This window comes from Rhinolophus hipposideros, assembly GCF_964194185.1.
Source record: "Rhinolophus hipposideros genome assembly, chromosome: 16".
NCBI classification, from domain to species: Eukaryota; Metazoa; Chordata; class Mammalia; order Chiroptera; family Rhinolophidae; genus Rhinolophus; species Rhinolophus hipposideros.
In genome coordinates, this window is record NC_138062.1 from 42,831,320 (window position 1) to 42,846,180 (window position 14,861).

General features: G+C 40.6%; 2 protein-coding genes across 2 annotated transcripts; one reads left to right on the forward strand and one right to left on the reverse strand.

Moving 5' to 3' along the window:
* Positions 1-2,486: 2,486 nt before the first annotated feature.
* Positions 2,487-2,714, forward strand: LOC308509489 (cytochrome c oxidase subunit 6C-like; the record flags this gene model as incomplete). Its single annotated transcript, XM_081077493.1, has 1 exon — positions 2,487-2,714. The coding sequence occupies one exon, from the start codon at positions 2,487-2,489 to the stop codon at positions 2,712-2,714; it is 228 nt and encodes a 75-aa protein (XP_080933619.1).
* Positions 2,715-2,946: 232 nt separating this feature from the next.
* On the reverse strand, positions 2,947-3,363 carry LOC308509066 (large ribosomal subunit protein uL23-like; the record flags this gene model as incomplete). Its single annotated transcript, XM_081076713.1, has 1 exon — positions 2,947-3,363. The coding sequence occupies one exon, from the start codon at positions 3,361-3,363 to the stop codon at positions 2,947-2,949; it is 417 nt and encodes a 138-aa protein (XP_080932839.1).
* Between the last annotated feature and the right edge of the window lie 11,498 nt (positions 3,364-14,861).

Here is a 14,861-nt window from a genome sequence, read left to right on the forward strand (position 1 = left end):
CCAAAAATATATTTAGTTTACTTAAATACGTACTTCACCTCAAGTGAGTGGCCCAGCTGTTTGTGTATTTTACCGCATATGGCCCTTGGTAAAAAACATTGAAAAAAGTTTGAACACCCCTGCATTAAATGATCAGTTATATTTGTTGATATTCTAAAGTTAAACTGAGTTCGCATTCCTTGGATAAATGCAGGATTCGGTGTTGACTCTTCATCTGTCCCCGAATAGTCTCTGTGGAACTGGAATCACTTCTTGAATATTTGGGAAGAGCTCGGTTGTAATCATTTGGGGCTTCTGTTCTTTTGGAAGGAAGATGTTTTTTAAACTACTAATTAAAGATAGCATGCTGAAGAGCATAAGCCTGAAGCTAAACTGTCTGCATTTAAATTCCGTTTCTGCCTCCTGCTATCTAAGTGCCTGCAGGCGAGTTATTTGATCTGCAACTTAGTATACTCATCATTAAATAGGAATGAATCATAATATCTCCTATCTTAAGTTATCTAACACATCCAAAACATTTAGAATACTGCCTGGCCCATAGCAAGCGCTATGCATTTACTATTATTATCATGGACTGGATTTCTTTAATAATTATAAAACTACCTGAGTTTTCTCCTTATTCTTTTTTGGTTTTAATTATGGTAAAATACACATAACATAAAATTTACCATTCTAACTATTTTTAACTGTACAGTTCAGAGGCATTGAGTAATTCATATTGTGCAACTATCACCACCATCCATCTCTGGAATTCTTTTTATCTTGCAAAACTGAAACTCTGTCCACATTTAACAGTAACTCATGATTCCTCCTCCCCCAGCTCCTGGCAACCACCATTCGATTTTCTGTCTCTATGAATCTATTACTCTAGGTACCTCATATAAGTAGGATCTTGCAGTATTTGTCTTAGCTTATTTCACGTAGCACTGTCTTCAAAGTTTGTCCATGCTGTAGAATGTGTCAGAATTTCTTTCCTTTTAAAAGATGAACAATATTGCATTGTATGTATATACCATATTTTGCTTATCCATTTATTCATCGATGGACATTTCAGTTGTTTCTACTTTTTGGCTATTGTGAATAATGCTGCTATGAACATGGGTGTCTAAATATCTTTTTGAGATCTTGCTTTTAATTATTTTGGTTACATACTCAGAAGTGGAATTATTGAATCATAGGGTAATTCTATTTTTAATTTTTTGAGGAACCACAATATTGTTTTCCACAGCAGCTGCACCATGTTGCATTCCTACCAACAATGCACAAGGGTTCCAACTTCTCCACATCATCTCCAGTATTTGTTATTCTGTTTTTTAATAGTAGTTACCCTAATGGGTGTGAGGTGACATCTCACTATGGTTTGATTTGCGTTTCCCAAATGATTAGTGATGTCGAGCATCTTTTCATGTGCATACTTGCCATTTGTGTATCTTCTTTGGAGAAATGTATACTTATTTGCCCATTGTTTAATTGGTTGTTTTGGATTTTGTTGTTTTGTTGTTGAGTTTTAGGCGTTCTCTATGTAGTCTGGCAACAAACAAAACGTTTCTGGACCAAAACAAAAAATTTTGATTTTCATGAGGCCCAAGCTATCTATTTTTTTATTTGTTGACTGTGCCTTTGCTGTCATAAGCTTTCCCTTTATTCTTGAATTGGTTTGGATATACCATACTTTTTAGGAATTTGACCATTTTTCCTGTTTCCAAATTTATGGTATCCTCTCATTAATCTCTGCAGCGTAAGTGGTTATGGTACCATTTTTCATTCCTAATTCTGTTTACTTGTATCTTGTCTCTCTCTTTTTTTTTCTTAATCTTGCCAGAGGTTTTTCAATTGTATTAATCTTTACATACAACATTTTGACTCTGGTGAAGTCTTTTGTATGTTTATTTTCTATTTCATTAAGTTCAACTCTTCTATTCTTCTTTTCTATTTTCTTTAGAATTTTCCTCTGTCCTTTTTCTAACTTCTTAAGATGAATGCTTAGCTCATTTATTTTCAGCCTTTCTTCTTTTCTATTATAAACATTTAGGACTACATATTTTCTTCTGTGTTCCACAAATTCTGATATGTAGTATTTTTATGACAGCTTGGTTGTAAATATTTTCTAACTTTATTTTGATTTCTTCTTTGTTTTTTTTTTCAACTTTTATTTATTTTAAGTGTGTTTTGCCAGGACCCATCAGCTCCAAGTCAAGTAGTTGTTCCAATCTAGTTGTGGAGGGCGCAGCTCACAGTGGCCCACGTGGGGATCAAACCAGCAACCTTGTTGTTAAGAGCACCGCTCTCTCTAACCCACTGAGCTAATCAGCTGCCCCTTAATTTATTCTTTAACACATCAGTTTATAAGTTATTATTTATAATTTATAAATAACATGCATGACTGAGACTACACGAGGAATAATAGTAACAAAGAAATACAGCTTATTTTTTGGTCCATTTCTCCATCCGGAAGGAAATTGGTATTAAGGGAGAATATAGCCACCATGCTTTCCAGTGCTTTGGTGAAACCTCAGATGCGTGGCCTTTTGGCCAAGTGTCTGCGATTTCATCTTGTTGGAGCAATCATTGTTTCCCTGGGGGTTGCAGTTTTCTATGAGTTTGCTATGGTTGACCCAAGGAAGAAGGCTTATGTAGATTTCTACAGAAATTATGATTCCATGAAATATTTTGAGGAGATGAGGAAGGCTGGTATCTTTCAGAGTGCAAAGTGATTTCGGAATGTAAAGAATTTCTTTGAGTTGACTTCCATGGAAGTTTATCACTGACTTGTGTTCCTGAACAACAAAACATGGATATTTGGGCTAAGTGATAGTTTCTCTTCACATATAAACAACTAAATGTTACGGAAAAAAATCTTTTTATATTTAGAATTAGCCAGCTGGACTCAGTTTCGATGCTCCCAATTTTGTTGGCAACATCCAAAGCTTCACAGTCAGGAGCCAGTCAAACATATGCTTTCTTCTCTCCATCAGGCCTGATCAGGATGTTGACCTTGGCCACGTCAAGGTCACAGAGCCTCTTCTCAGCCTGTTTGATCTGGTGCTTGTTGGCCTTGACATCCACAATGAGCACACGTGTATTGTTGTCTTCTATCATCTTCATGGCTGACTCGGTAGTTGGGGGGAACTTCATGATGGAATAGAGATCAAGCTCATTTCTCCTGGGGGCGATCTTCCAAGGATATTTGGGCTGCCTTCGGAGCCGCAGTGTCTTGGGCCTTTGAAAGGTGGGTGACATGTGGATCTTCTTTTTTTTGTGGCTGTGGATGCCTTTCAGCAATGCTTTCTTTGCCTTCAAAGTCTTTGCTTTGGCTTCAGTTTGGAGAGGGGCAGGGTCTTTCTTCTTCACTTTCAGCACCATCTTCGTGAAAAGCTGGACCATCTTGATAATGTAAATTTGTAATGCAAACCTGTGTAAGTGACAGTTTTACACTCGATTATTCAGATACTCTGTTTTGACTCTCTGCCTTTGTAAGCAAATTAATTTGCTGTGTCTTCCAGAATATGGGTTTTTTCTAACTCAGTCCTGCACAGAGAATGTTACGGCAGAGGATCCCAGCTTTACATAGGAAATCTGGTATTACATCCTCCCTGGATGGCCCTTAAGCTTTATCTCCTGCCTGTGGTGCCATAAAAACTCAAGTTCACAAGCATTTAGCAATGACTTTTGGGTGAACGCTGTCTTCAACGTTCAACTTATTTCTCTGGGTTCCTGCTGGTATTTATTTGGATTTGCTTTTCCAATTCATTTTGTTTTGTTTACCTCCGAGGATTTACACTTTCTTCATAGATCATTGAAAAGTATTTAAAAGTATTTTGCATTTAAAAGTATTTTTTAAATGATTTTATCCAGAATTATCAAATGAGTTCCCTATGAGAGGTTTCAGAGACACATGAAAAAATCCTCTTTGTATTCCTACATGGAACTAGGCTCATTTGAAAGTATGTGTTAGTTCAAACCCAGCATCATTTCACTGTATCTTTTCCTTGAGATGTAGGAATGTTTTAGACCTTTCAAGTCAGAAAGGCCCTACAGCTTAGCTAAACTCTGCCTCTGATGGAAGGGGAAATTGTCTCAGAGTCAGCATGAGTCATCACTAGCTGAGCTCAGGGCTCAGGTTGTGACGCAAAACCTGTGTTCTGTCCTATCCCTGCAAACTTTCTACCCACATATGACCACTGGGAAATTTTTCTTGGAAAGACAAGCCCTGGACCCATTCAAACTTCAAATTCCTGAACAAAGATAGGAATTTTGTTCATTTTTCATTTCATTTTATATTAGAAACTGGGCTATTAATCTGAAAGGTAAATGCCATTTGCATTTTTTCTCTCTTTCTGAACTTGCACTCTACTGCCCCACCCACTGCCTCTGAGGTAGGAGGGGGTAGAGGTCTCTTGAAGCCTCAGCTGGTCCCTCTGAGCGGAAGACCAGGCTGGCATGCAGAGGGGACTGAGAAGGCAGGGAAGGTAAAGACTGGAAAAGATGGGCTGGATTAGCAGTTAACTTTTTCTAAAAGCCATCAGGGACCCATGGAGAGGTTTCAAAAAGCAACATCGCGATAGTCATGCTTGAGAAAAATGCTTCTCATTACTTCCTATCAGGAAGGGCTCTGCCACTAGTATTTATCGTGTTTTGCTTTTCAAATATTAATACATTATCTCGATGGATCTATACAAAAAACAGGACATATGGATGTGATCTGCATTGCTTACATTGGTAGAAAAATTTACTTTCATGTACATTTTCCCACATATTCTTTGCAACAGGCTTATAAGGCAGAGCTGGCAAAAGTTGATGTCTGCTTAGGCTGGAGACATCATACGAAGGGAAGAAGTAAGCAGGACATCAACCAAAGGCAGGGGAGGGCTGGAACAAACTTGGGAATAAATGTCCTGCTGAAAGGTGTGGCTATGCATACAAAATGCTTCCTTTTGTGTAAAGGGGACGAGTTATTGCTCATGCTTGTATGGAGGAACTTAGGAAGAATTTCCCCAAGAAATCAACAAAGTGGCCACATGTGGAAGAAGGTGGTGGAAAGAGTTAGACGAGAAGTGGGAGATGGGGGGCAAAATTTTTTACTGTATGCATGCCTTTTTTTCTTTTTAAAATTTGTGAGCCATATAAATGTATTTCTTGGATTTTCAAATTAATTAAAAATCATTTTGATAAACAAGTAAGAACAACTGTTTAAAAGATTGAAATTCTTCAGTTCCATTTTATCATGTGGAAATGATAATGTGGCCAGTTTTTTCAATTTTCAAAAAAGAAGAAAAATTGAGATTGGGGATTTTTTTTTCACCTTTCTTAATTTAAGAAAAATTTTAACATGACAGAATTTAAACTCACAGAAAAGTTGCAGGAAGAGCATAAAAATTCCTATGTACCTTTTAGCAAGTTTCCTCAAACATTAAAATTTTATCACATTTGCTTTATTCTTTTCTCTGTGTGTGTGTGTCTGTGTGTGTGTTCTAGATAGATATATAGATACATACATCAATACATAGATTTTTTTTCTAAACTAAGATTTTGAAGACATGATGCTGCTTTCTACTGAAATGCTGTTTTCTAAAAACATACATTCTCTTATATAACCACAGCGAAATTATCAAAACAAGGAAATTAGCATTATCTTATTCAGACTTCATCAGTTTTCCCAATCATGCCTTTTACAGCAAAAGAAAATCCTGGATCATGTTTTGCATTCAGTTTCCATGCGTCTTTAGCCTCCTTTATTCTAGAACAGTTGTCCAGTCTCTCCTTGGCTTTCACAATCTTGACAATTTTGAATATGATAGGCCTGGAGTAGATTGCATTTTCCAAAAATGGCCAAAACAATATTTCTAGTCCCATATAGTCTTCCAGAACCTTCTTACTACTCTACATTAAGAGGTAGAGTCTATTTCCCCTCCCCTTGAATTTGAGTGGGATTGTTACTCCTTTGACTAGTAGAGCATGGCAGAAGTGATGCTATGTGACTACTGAGGCCAGATCATGAATAGGATGTAGAGTTTGCCCGATTCTCTATGCCTCTCTTTCTCTCTCTTCTCTCCACTTACCCTTGGAACCCAGCCACCATGCTGTGAGGAAGTCAAGCTGGCCAAATGGAAAGACAAAAATATAAGTGTTTCTGTCAACAGTCCCAGCCAAGGTCACAGCCAATAGCCAGCCTTAACCATCAGACATAAAACTGAACAAGCCTGCAGATATTTCCAGCCCTGAAGCTTGAAGTCTTCTAGCTGAGACCCAGACATTATGGAGTAGAGATAAACCATTCTTTTTTGTGCCTTTTCTGAATTCTTGGCCCACAGGAGCCATGAGCATAATAAATAATTGTTTTACACCAATAAGTGTTACAGTTATTTGTTGCATAACCACAGTAACCAGGACAAGCCTGTTATTTTATAAAATATCCCTCAATTTGTATTTGTGCAATGTCAGATTTGGTTTTTAATATTTTCATTTTTAAAATATCAGCTCAAATTCAAACATTTTAAAATACAGTGTTGGCCAGGAATGACTTTTTAGACACAACACCATAATCCTTGAAAGAAAAACTGAGCTGGACTTCATTACAATTAAAACTGCTCTGTGAAAGACACTGTGAAGAGAATGAAAAGACAAGCCATAGACTGGAAGAAAATATGTGCAAATACATATCTGATAAAGGGCTTGTATCCAAAATATACAAAGAACTTTTAAATCTCAACAGCAAGAACACAAACAATCCAATTTAAAAATGGGCAAGAGATCTGAACAGACCCCTCACGAAAGAAGATATATAGATGGCAAATAAGCATATGAAAAGATGCTCCCATCATTTGCCATTTGCAAATTACAAGTTAAGCCAACAGTGACATAGCACTAGAATGGCGAATTGGCTAGAATGAGATACCATTAGAATGGCTAACATCCAAAATACAACATCAAATGCTGGTAAGGATGTAGAGCAAACAGGAACTCTCTCTCATTGCTGGTAGGAATGCAAAATGGTACAGCCATTTAGAAGACAGTTTGGAGGTTTCTTATAAAACTAAACACACTCTCACCATATGATCCAGCAGTCATGCTCCGAGTTATTTACCCAAATGAGTCGAAAACTATGTGCACACAAAAACCTGCACAATGGTAGTTTTAGCCACTTTATTAATAATGGTCAAAAACTAGAGGCAACCAAGATGAACTTCAATAAAAGAATAGACAAACAAACTGTGTTATATCCAGACAATGGAATAATATTCAACAACAAAAAGAAATGAGCTCTCAATTCACAAAACGACATGGAAGAACCTTAAATGCATATCACTGTGAAAGAAGATGGTCTAAAAAGGCTACGTACTGTAGGATTCCAACAATATGACATTCCACAAAAGGCAAAACTATGGAGACAGTAAACAAATAAGTGGTTGTCAGAGATTCAGGGGGGAAGAGGGATGAATAGGTGAAGCACAGAGGATTTTTAGGGCAGTGAAAGTATTCCATGTGAGACTATAATGGTGGGTACACGTCATTATACATTTGTCCAAACCCATAGAATATTCAACACAAAGCATGAACCCTAATGCAAACTTGGATTTTAGTTAATAATAATGTATCAATATTGGTTCATAAATTATTACAAATGTACTACCCTAATGGAAGACATTAATTGTAGAGGAAACTGTTCGAGGGTGTTTAATATAAGAACTCTGACCTTTCTGTTCAATTTTTCTATAACCATAAAATTTCTCTTTTGAAAAAAGTCTGTTAATCTAAAACTATCAAATAGTGTGGGTCACATATGCCTCTGAAGGACTAACATTTGGTAATCCTTGCTTAAAAGAAGTGAAGCAACCATTAATATACCAACAAGCCCTGTTTTCAGAAAAAGAGACAGATGTCATAAGCGACCATTAACAACTACAGTGGTTGATGGGTGATAGGCTCAAATTGAACTTACCTTTGTGCTGAGCTGTGTGTTGGTACATGGGAAACAATTCCACTGAATAAAAAAATAATAATAATCATTACTTCCAAAAATGAACTAGTAGAAGTTCTAATAAGACACCAGATACAATAGAATAGTCAGAATGCTCAGTAATGCCTTCCCATGCCCAGATTTGGGGGGTGCACCTTGCCCCTGCCCCTGAGCAATCCTGTGCAGTGTAAAGTTAGCATGAAAAATACAGCTAGCAATGCCCTCACAAATTGTCGGGGTTTTTTTCTTCCTGTACCTTTCCCTAAGAATCTTGATAACTCATAAAAGTGAACCATTATCCTTAAGTTATTTCAAGAAGAAGAGTGTTGCTTTTGCTTTAGGATAAAAGAGCTCTGTGTGCATGCATATATAATCCTTTTTATTTGCATTTGACCACATCCATCTATCTTTTGAGAAATTACTGCAAATCCATGGAGAATAAAACATTAATCCTTTACATATGGTCATTGCTACACATCTTTAAAAAAACACAGTCACGTGGGCTTTTGATCCACCACCATCTGCGAATAAACCCAGTGATACAGATTACTATGCTCGTTTACAGGTGAGGACACGGAAGTTCAAAGAAGTTATGTGACTTACCCAGGTTCCTGCAGGAAACGGTGTAAGCAAACCCTGTGGCTTGGCATCCAAGAATCTACTCTTCATCAAATACCTCATTGCCTTTCTAATCAATTCACAAGCAAAGGACCCGCCTCGGGCAAAAGTAAGGTGTGGCAAAGAAAGGGATGGCTGGAGGAGGAACAGCCCCCAATTTTCTTTCTCTGGAGCCAGCCCACAGGTCCGAATCCATTAGATCCTCACACTCAAAAGTGTGGTTTGAGCAGCCCCAGCAGCAGTAGCAGCAGCTTGAGCTTCCAGTTGGGAGCTTGTGGGAAATGCCGAGTCTCTGGCCCCATCCAAGGTCCCAGGCAATTCATAAGCACACTAAAGTCTGGAAAGCTCTGGGACAGACACTCAACCCTTTGGGGTAAGACAGGGTCTCCAGTCGGAACTACCCCTCAACCAGTGAACACCGGAAATTGAGAGGCAGATTGAGCCAGAGAGCCAATGTCATCAAGTTAGCTTCTTGTACTGTTTTGCAAAGGAGCATCTCGTGGCAGAAATGAAACCGAGAAACTGGTTAGATGAGGCTGGGTGTGCAAAGACCGGCTCCAGCAGGGCAGTTCTAGGGGACACAAAGGAGTGGGAGGGTAGCCCTGGGCGGGGTGGGGCCCCACCTTAGAACAAGAGGCAGACAGTAAGCCCGCAAGGAGCTGCTTCCTAAGTTTGCCTACAAAACACTAGCTATAGTCTTGTGTGCGAGCAGATGGCAGGTAGATGGTCTCCTGCATCTCCGATACTTTGTCAGTCTAGGCCTCTGGACTGGGACCCCAATGGGGACCATCTTCTGCCACCTTAGGACGGGACGGAAAGAGCAGGCGAAGCAGGCAGTGGGGCAGGTGTACATGTTTCTATCTGAAGGAAAGATGCCTACGACGCCCCTCATCTGTAAAATGGGTCTGGTATGGTTAAAATACAATAAAGCAGTCTCTTCCTGAGTGTGGTGTCCAAATCACACACGGTGTGAAAGACCATGAGAAGTTGTCCATACGTAGACATTTTTCTCAAATTTATGGTTATAATGCAATGTTTATTGGCTAATATATGCGTACAACCCTTCAAATCTGCTTTCACGGATACTGCTACCTAGAGTCAAGTTAAAATAAATATTTGCGTTCTAAAAATGGGTCTAATTAACCAAGTAAATAACAGTACTAAGGGAAACGGAATACTGGCAGGAAAAGAACGAGGGTGGGGGAGGAAAGGGAGCCAGGCAAACACCGCCCTTAGGTGCCCGGGGAGGGCGCGCAAGAAACGCCAGCTTCTCCCCTCGAGTCTGGAAAGGTGGGAGAGGGCACCCACGGTTTCATGGCTCGAAGTCTCTACTCGGAGAGACGACACCCAGGAGGTCTGGGCTCCCTGCCCTGGCGCCTGGAGCCGCGCGCCGTCAACAGAGCGAGGTGTCGGGTTGTGGCCGCTGTTTGGGCCGTACCAGGAGGCTCTGGAATGACAATGACTGGCTCTGGGGTCAAAGGAACGCACGCTGCCGCCGCCACCACCACCAACACACACACACACACAGGGCGGCACAACCAGGGAGGAAGAGCGGTGTGGGGACCTCAGTCCCAACTCCAGGAGCACAGTGGGTCCGCAGGGAAAACCGGCGCAACTATCTCGCCCTTCCGAGAACGCCTAGCGAGGTGGCCACGATTTCAAAACTGTCCCTGAATTAGTTTAACGCATCCTTTCTGACAGTGTCCTTAGTGTTCATGACATAGCAGGGGCTTCGCCTCAGAGCGTGCGCACCCGTGTCTCTACAAGTCTGAGGGCACCTGGCCACCCGGCTTTCTCAGGGTCTCTGTTTCTAGAAATCTTCCCTGTTGGGCTTGAGCCAGAGATGTGGCTGGGGGGGGGGGGAGGGAATCTGGGCAACGCGGATCTGGGGCGAGGACTGGGGAAGGGGCATCGTTTGAGCTTCTGTTTAAAGTTCTTCTTTTCTCTGGGTTGGTAAGAAGCTAATTAGTGGAAGCCTGGGGGTTTTCACCTCGGGTCGCTGAACGGTGGTATCGTGTAGTGTTAAGAACTCAGCCTCCGGACCCCCTCCCCCGACTTCCAAATTATTAGCAGAGATGAGGAGCAGTTTCTGGAAGACTTAGAAAGAGAACAGATTATTTTTCTACAGAGTATTGTGCATGTTTCAGTGTGTATTTCTAAATACAGAGGGTGCCAAAAATATATATACACATTTTAAGAAAGGAAAAAAAACTATTAAAAATGTGATAGTCGGTATATACCGATAACAAAAGATGAATACAAGTCACATTCGATTTGTGCAATTCCAAGAGCTGCTCAAAGTGGTTACCGTCCGCACAATTTTAATACCGTTTTTTCCTTTCTTAAAATGTGTACATTTTTTGGCACCCTCTGTATATATTTAAGGGTATAGTTATTCTATTAAAATAATAATAAAAGAAACATATAATGTGAAGACGCAAACTATAGGTAAATTTTATACAAATATTTCTGCCTGGACATTACTGCGTATCTCTTCTCACATTAAAAATCAAATCGTCCAGCAAATTCTACCTTGCCAGCAAACCCACCCTCTATATTTTATGAGTCCTTGTGCCTCTCCTTTGCTACAGAATTCTTTCCCAGTAATACACCTTTGACTGAGCAGCTCCCTTTGCCAGGAGCTCCCGGCTGGGTTCCCCTGGGGAAGGGGGAGCAGTGGCTCTCTTCTCCTCAGGGTTCCACTGAATCAGGGGCTGGAACCGGGCAGGCAGCAGCCTCCGTAATTCAGCGTGCACCGCAGTTGGGATAGGGACTTACTCCATCAATACAAACGAGATGATTAAGTTATTTAATCAGTGGACTGCTTTCAAAAACTGAGGTACTGTCTCAGGCTAAGCCTTGATCTGATCACTGCAATCAAGGCATCTGGCACCTTGGGACAAGCCCCCTCCACTGGGACCCGGGCACGGTGGTGAACACACTTTGCAAAGAGGCATAGGCGCGTACAGGACAATCGCCGAGTGATTTCCATTTTTCTAGCAGTTTCTGCCACCACACACCGCCTTTCTGGAAGAAATAATGCCTTTCTCCCCCTCTCCTCCCTCCAACACGCTTCATACCAAGGAAAATCTATGAGGCAGGCAAAATGTTCATTACAGGAATGTTTATAGCAATATTACTTTAACAGGAAATTTTTGAAGAAACCACCCACAAACAAAATATCCCACAAAATAAATCTAGCTTTAAAAACCCTACATATCCATAAGATAAAATATTATACAGTCACTCAAAATCCTTAGAGGAACGTTTGATGGCACGAACATTTTTCATAATATAATGTTAACAAAAAGTAGGTTGGAAACCGCATAGCCAATCTCTATTTCTTTAAAAGGAGTGAATTACTCATCTACGCAAACATAAAAAATAAACGGTTAATATCTAAATGTTTTCTCTGAGTAATGGGATTAGGAGGGGGTTTTTTATTCCTTTGTGTTTTTCTCCCCCTTGTTTCCCATGAGTGTATGCTACTTTTAGGATTTAGTTAATTTGGTGGGAGAGAGGGAAGGAGGGAGAGAGGATGGGAGAGTGAGAATGAAAGAGAGAGAGAGAGAGAGACAGAGAGACAGAGAGACAGAGAGACAGAGAGACAGAGAGAGAGAGAGGGGTATTTCCAAAACTGCTGTGACTTGTTGGAGTGAGTATGGACCTGTCATCAACTATGGTTTCTATATAATCAATTAGGAGACTAGTGATCCACTAGGAGAACCACCCCCTCTCACCCTGGGTGCAACCACCCAGTTTACTCACCACAACTAATCCAGTGCAAAGACACACACACACACACACACACACACACACACCCCACTCAGTCCTAATTTCTGGAAGCCCAGTCTGAGCCAGCAGACCCATCCTTAGAGCTCAGCCAGCAAAGGTGGCTGTCGTCCCACCACTGCCCTGCCAAAGTCACCACTTATTCTGCTTTTAGATCCAAGAATCATTTCTGTCATCTCACTGGACCTGCCAGTAGCATTTTTCATCATTTTTGTTCCCTCCTGCTTTACCCATTTCCTTTACTTGGTTCCCCAGCCCTCACCCGCTTTGGTTTTTCTGTTTTTCCTCTCTGAAGCCTTCTTTATGGTTTCTTCTTTCTTCAACTTTTTTTTCTGACTTTTTTATTTTGAAAATTTTCAGATTTACAGAAAAAGTGAAAGATCAGTACAATGAATACCCACATATCCTCTAACTATTCAACTAACCATTCCCCAACTATTACCATTTTGCCACATTTTTTCTGTATACATATGTTGCTAAACCTTTGAAAGTTCATACATCGTGACTCTTCATCCAAAACACTTCCAACAAAGCCGCTTTACAATGATCCCATCTAAGAAAATTAACATCAATTCTATTATATCATCTAATACTTATTTAAATTCCAATTTCCCCAGTTATTCCAAAAATATCTTTGGTATCTTCTTTTTTTATTCAGTTATCAAATCCAAGTTTTCTTTTGTTTCTTTTAGTGTAGAACAGTCCAGCACATATTTTTTTAAATAACATTGTCTTTTTTGACAGCATTCAGACCAGATATGTGAATGTTTCCTGTTCAGAAATCCCTGACCTCTTAACCTTTGGGCTGCCTGAGACTTTGGTTTTGGACTTCTTCTCTAGTTACACTCTGCTCTGGCTGATCTCATCCAGGGTTGAGGCTTTAAATAGCATATATATGCCATCAGCTCTCAAATACATATTCTCAACCTAGGCTTGTCTCCTAAACCTTGGGCTCCAATTGCTTTCTAGAGGTCTCATAGACATCTCAAATTTTATAACTGAACTCTTGGTCTTCTCCCTCGTCCTGTATTCTTTCCCTTTTCAGTTGACGACAACTCTGCCTTTCCATCTGTCCAAGCCAAAACACAGAATCATTCTTGACTCTTCACTGTGTCTTACCTTCCGCATGAAATCGCCTGGAAATCCTGTTCCCTCATCCTTCAGATTATGCTTACAATCTGACCCCTTGTCACCGACTGGTTTGCTTCCACCCTGGGTCCACTGTCATCATCTGTTGTCTCAATTATTCCAACTGCCTCTTCACAAGTCCCCCCCTCCCCATCGCTGCTCTGCTGCAACCTGTTCTGAACATAGAAACCAGGAAATCCTTACAAACGCAAGTCACAGTCTACTACTTCTCTACTCAAAATCTTCCAGTGTTCTCAGTATCCCTCAAAAGTAAAGGCCAGAGTCCTTCCCTCACCTGCCAAGACCCCCTTACTTCTCTGACTTCATCTCCCACCGCTCCTCTCCCTCCTCCCTCTCATTTTTAATACACGGATTCTCAAACATACGAAGCATGATCCAGTCTTAGAGCCTTCGCACTGTCAGTTCACACAAATCCGCAAGACTCACTCCCTTGGGACCTTGCTCAAGTACCCTCTTCTCAAACAGACCTATTCTAACCACGCTTAAAATTGCAATTGCTCACCTGCGCACGTGCCCACGCATACACAAGCACGCTTCCAATCTCCCTTACCTATTTGTTTTCTTCACACCTATTTGTTTTCTCTGTATCATATATCACCTCTAACGTGCTATACAATTTACCTGTGTGTTACACATAGTGTTTATTTTCTCCCTCCCTCCCCACATGTGAGCCTTCTGAGGGCAGGAATCAAAGTGACCTGAGCAAGGATCTGAAGAAGTCATGAAGACATCTGGAAGAAGAGGACAGCGGTATGGGTAATAAGTTGTATGCATATAGAAGAAAAGTCCATGTAAAGTACAGTGCCTGGTCACCACTGAGTATTGGCTGTTATTGATAGTCAGTCCTCTCCTTCATCCAAAGCAGAAAACTAAGGCTGAGAACTCTAATGCTCTAATGAATGGCTTATTATTAAACCAATGACATTTATGAAAGGCTACTTGGCAGGGAGGCACTAGATCAGGGGGTAAATGTCAAAGGCTGGTACCTCACAGACACCTACTCAGGCCTGGTGGATCCAATGAAGGGTCTGTCTGTCCCAGGCTGAGCAGACGCCTTGCTCCCTGGCTTTTTAACAATGTGCTCTCAGCCACAGTGTTCTGTTTCTCTGAGCCTGTCTGTGAATATGAGGGAGTGAGTTGATAAAAATAATGCCTAGAGTTTGGTAAATTAATGGTCAAATATGAGGTTCTGATGCAGCAACCCTAATTCCTGGGAATTAGGCAGAAAATAATTACCACTAGGACTGGCAACTTCATCCTCTGTGTTAACTAACTTCGTGTGATACTCTTGCCTGTGTATTGTAACAAGCACAATTTTGGTACCTCCCTTCCTGTCTCTGTTCCC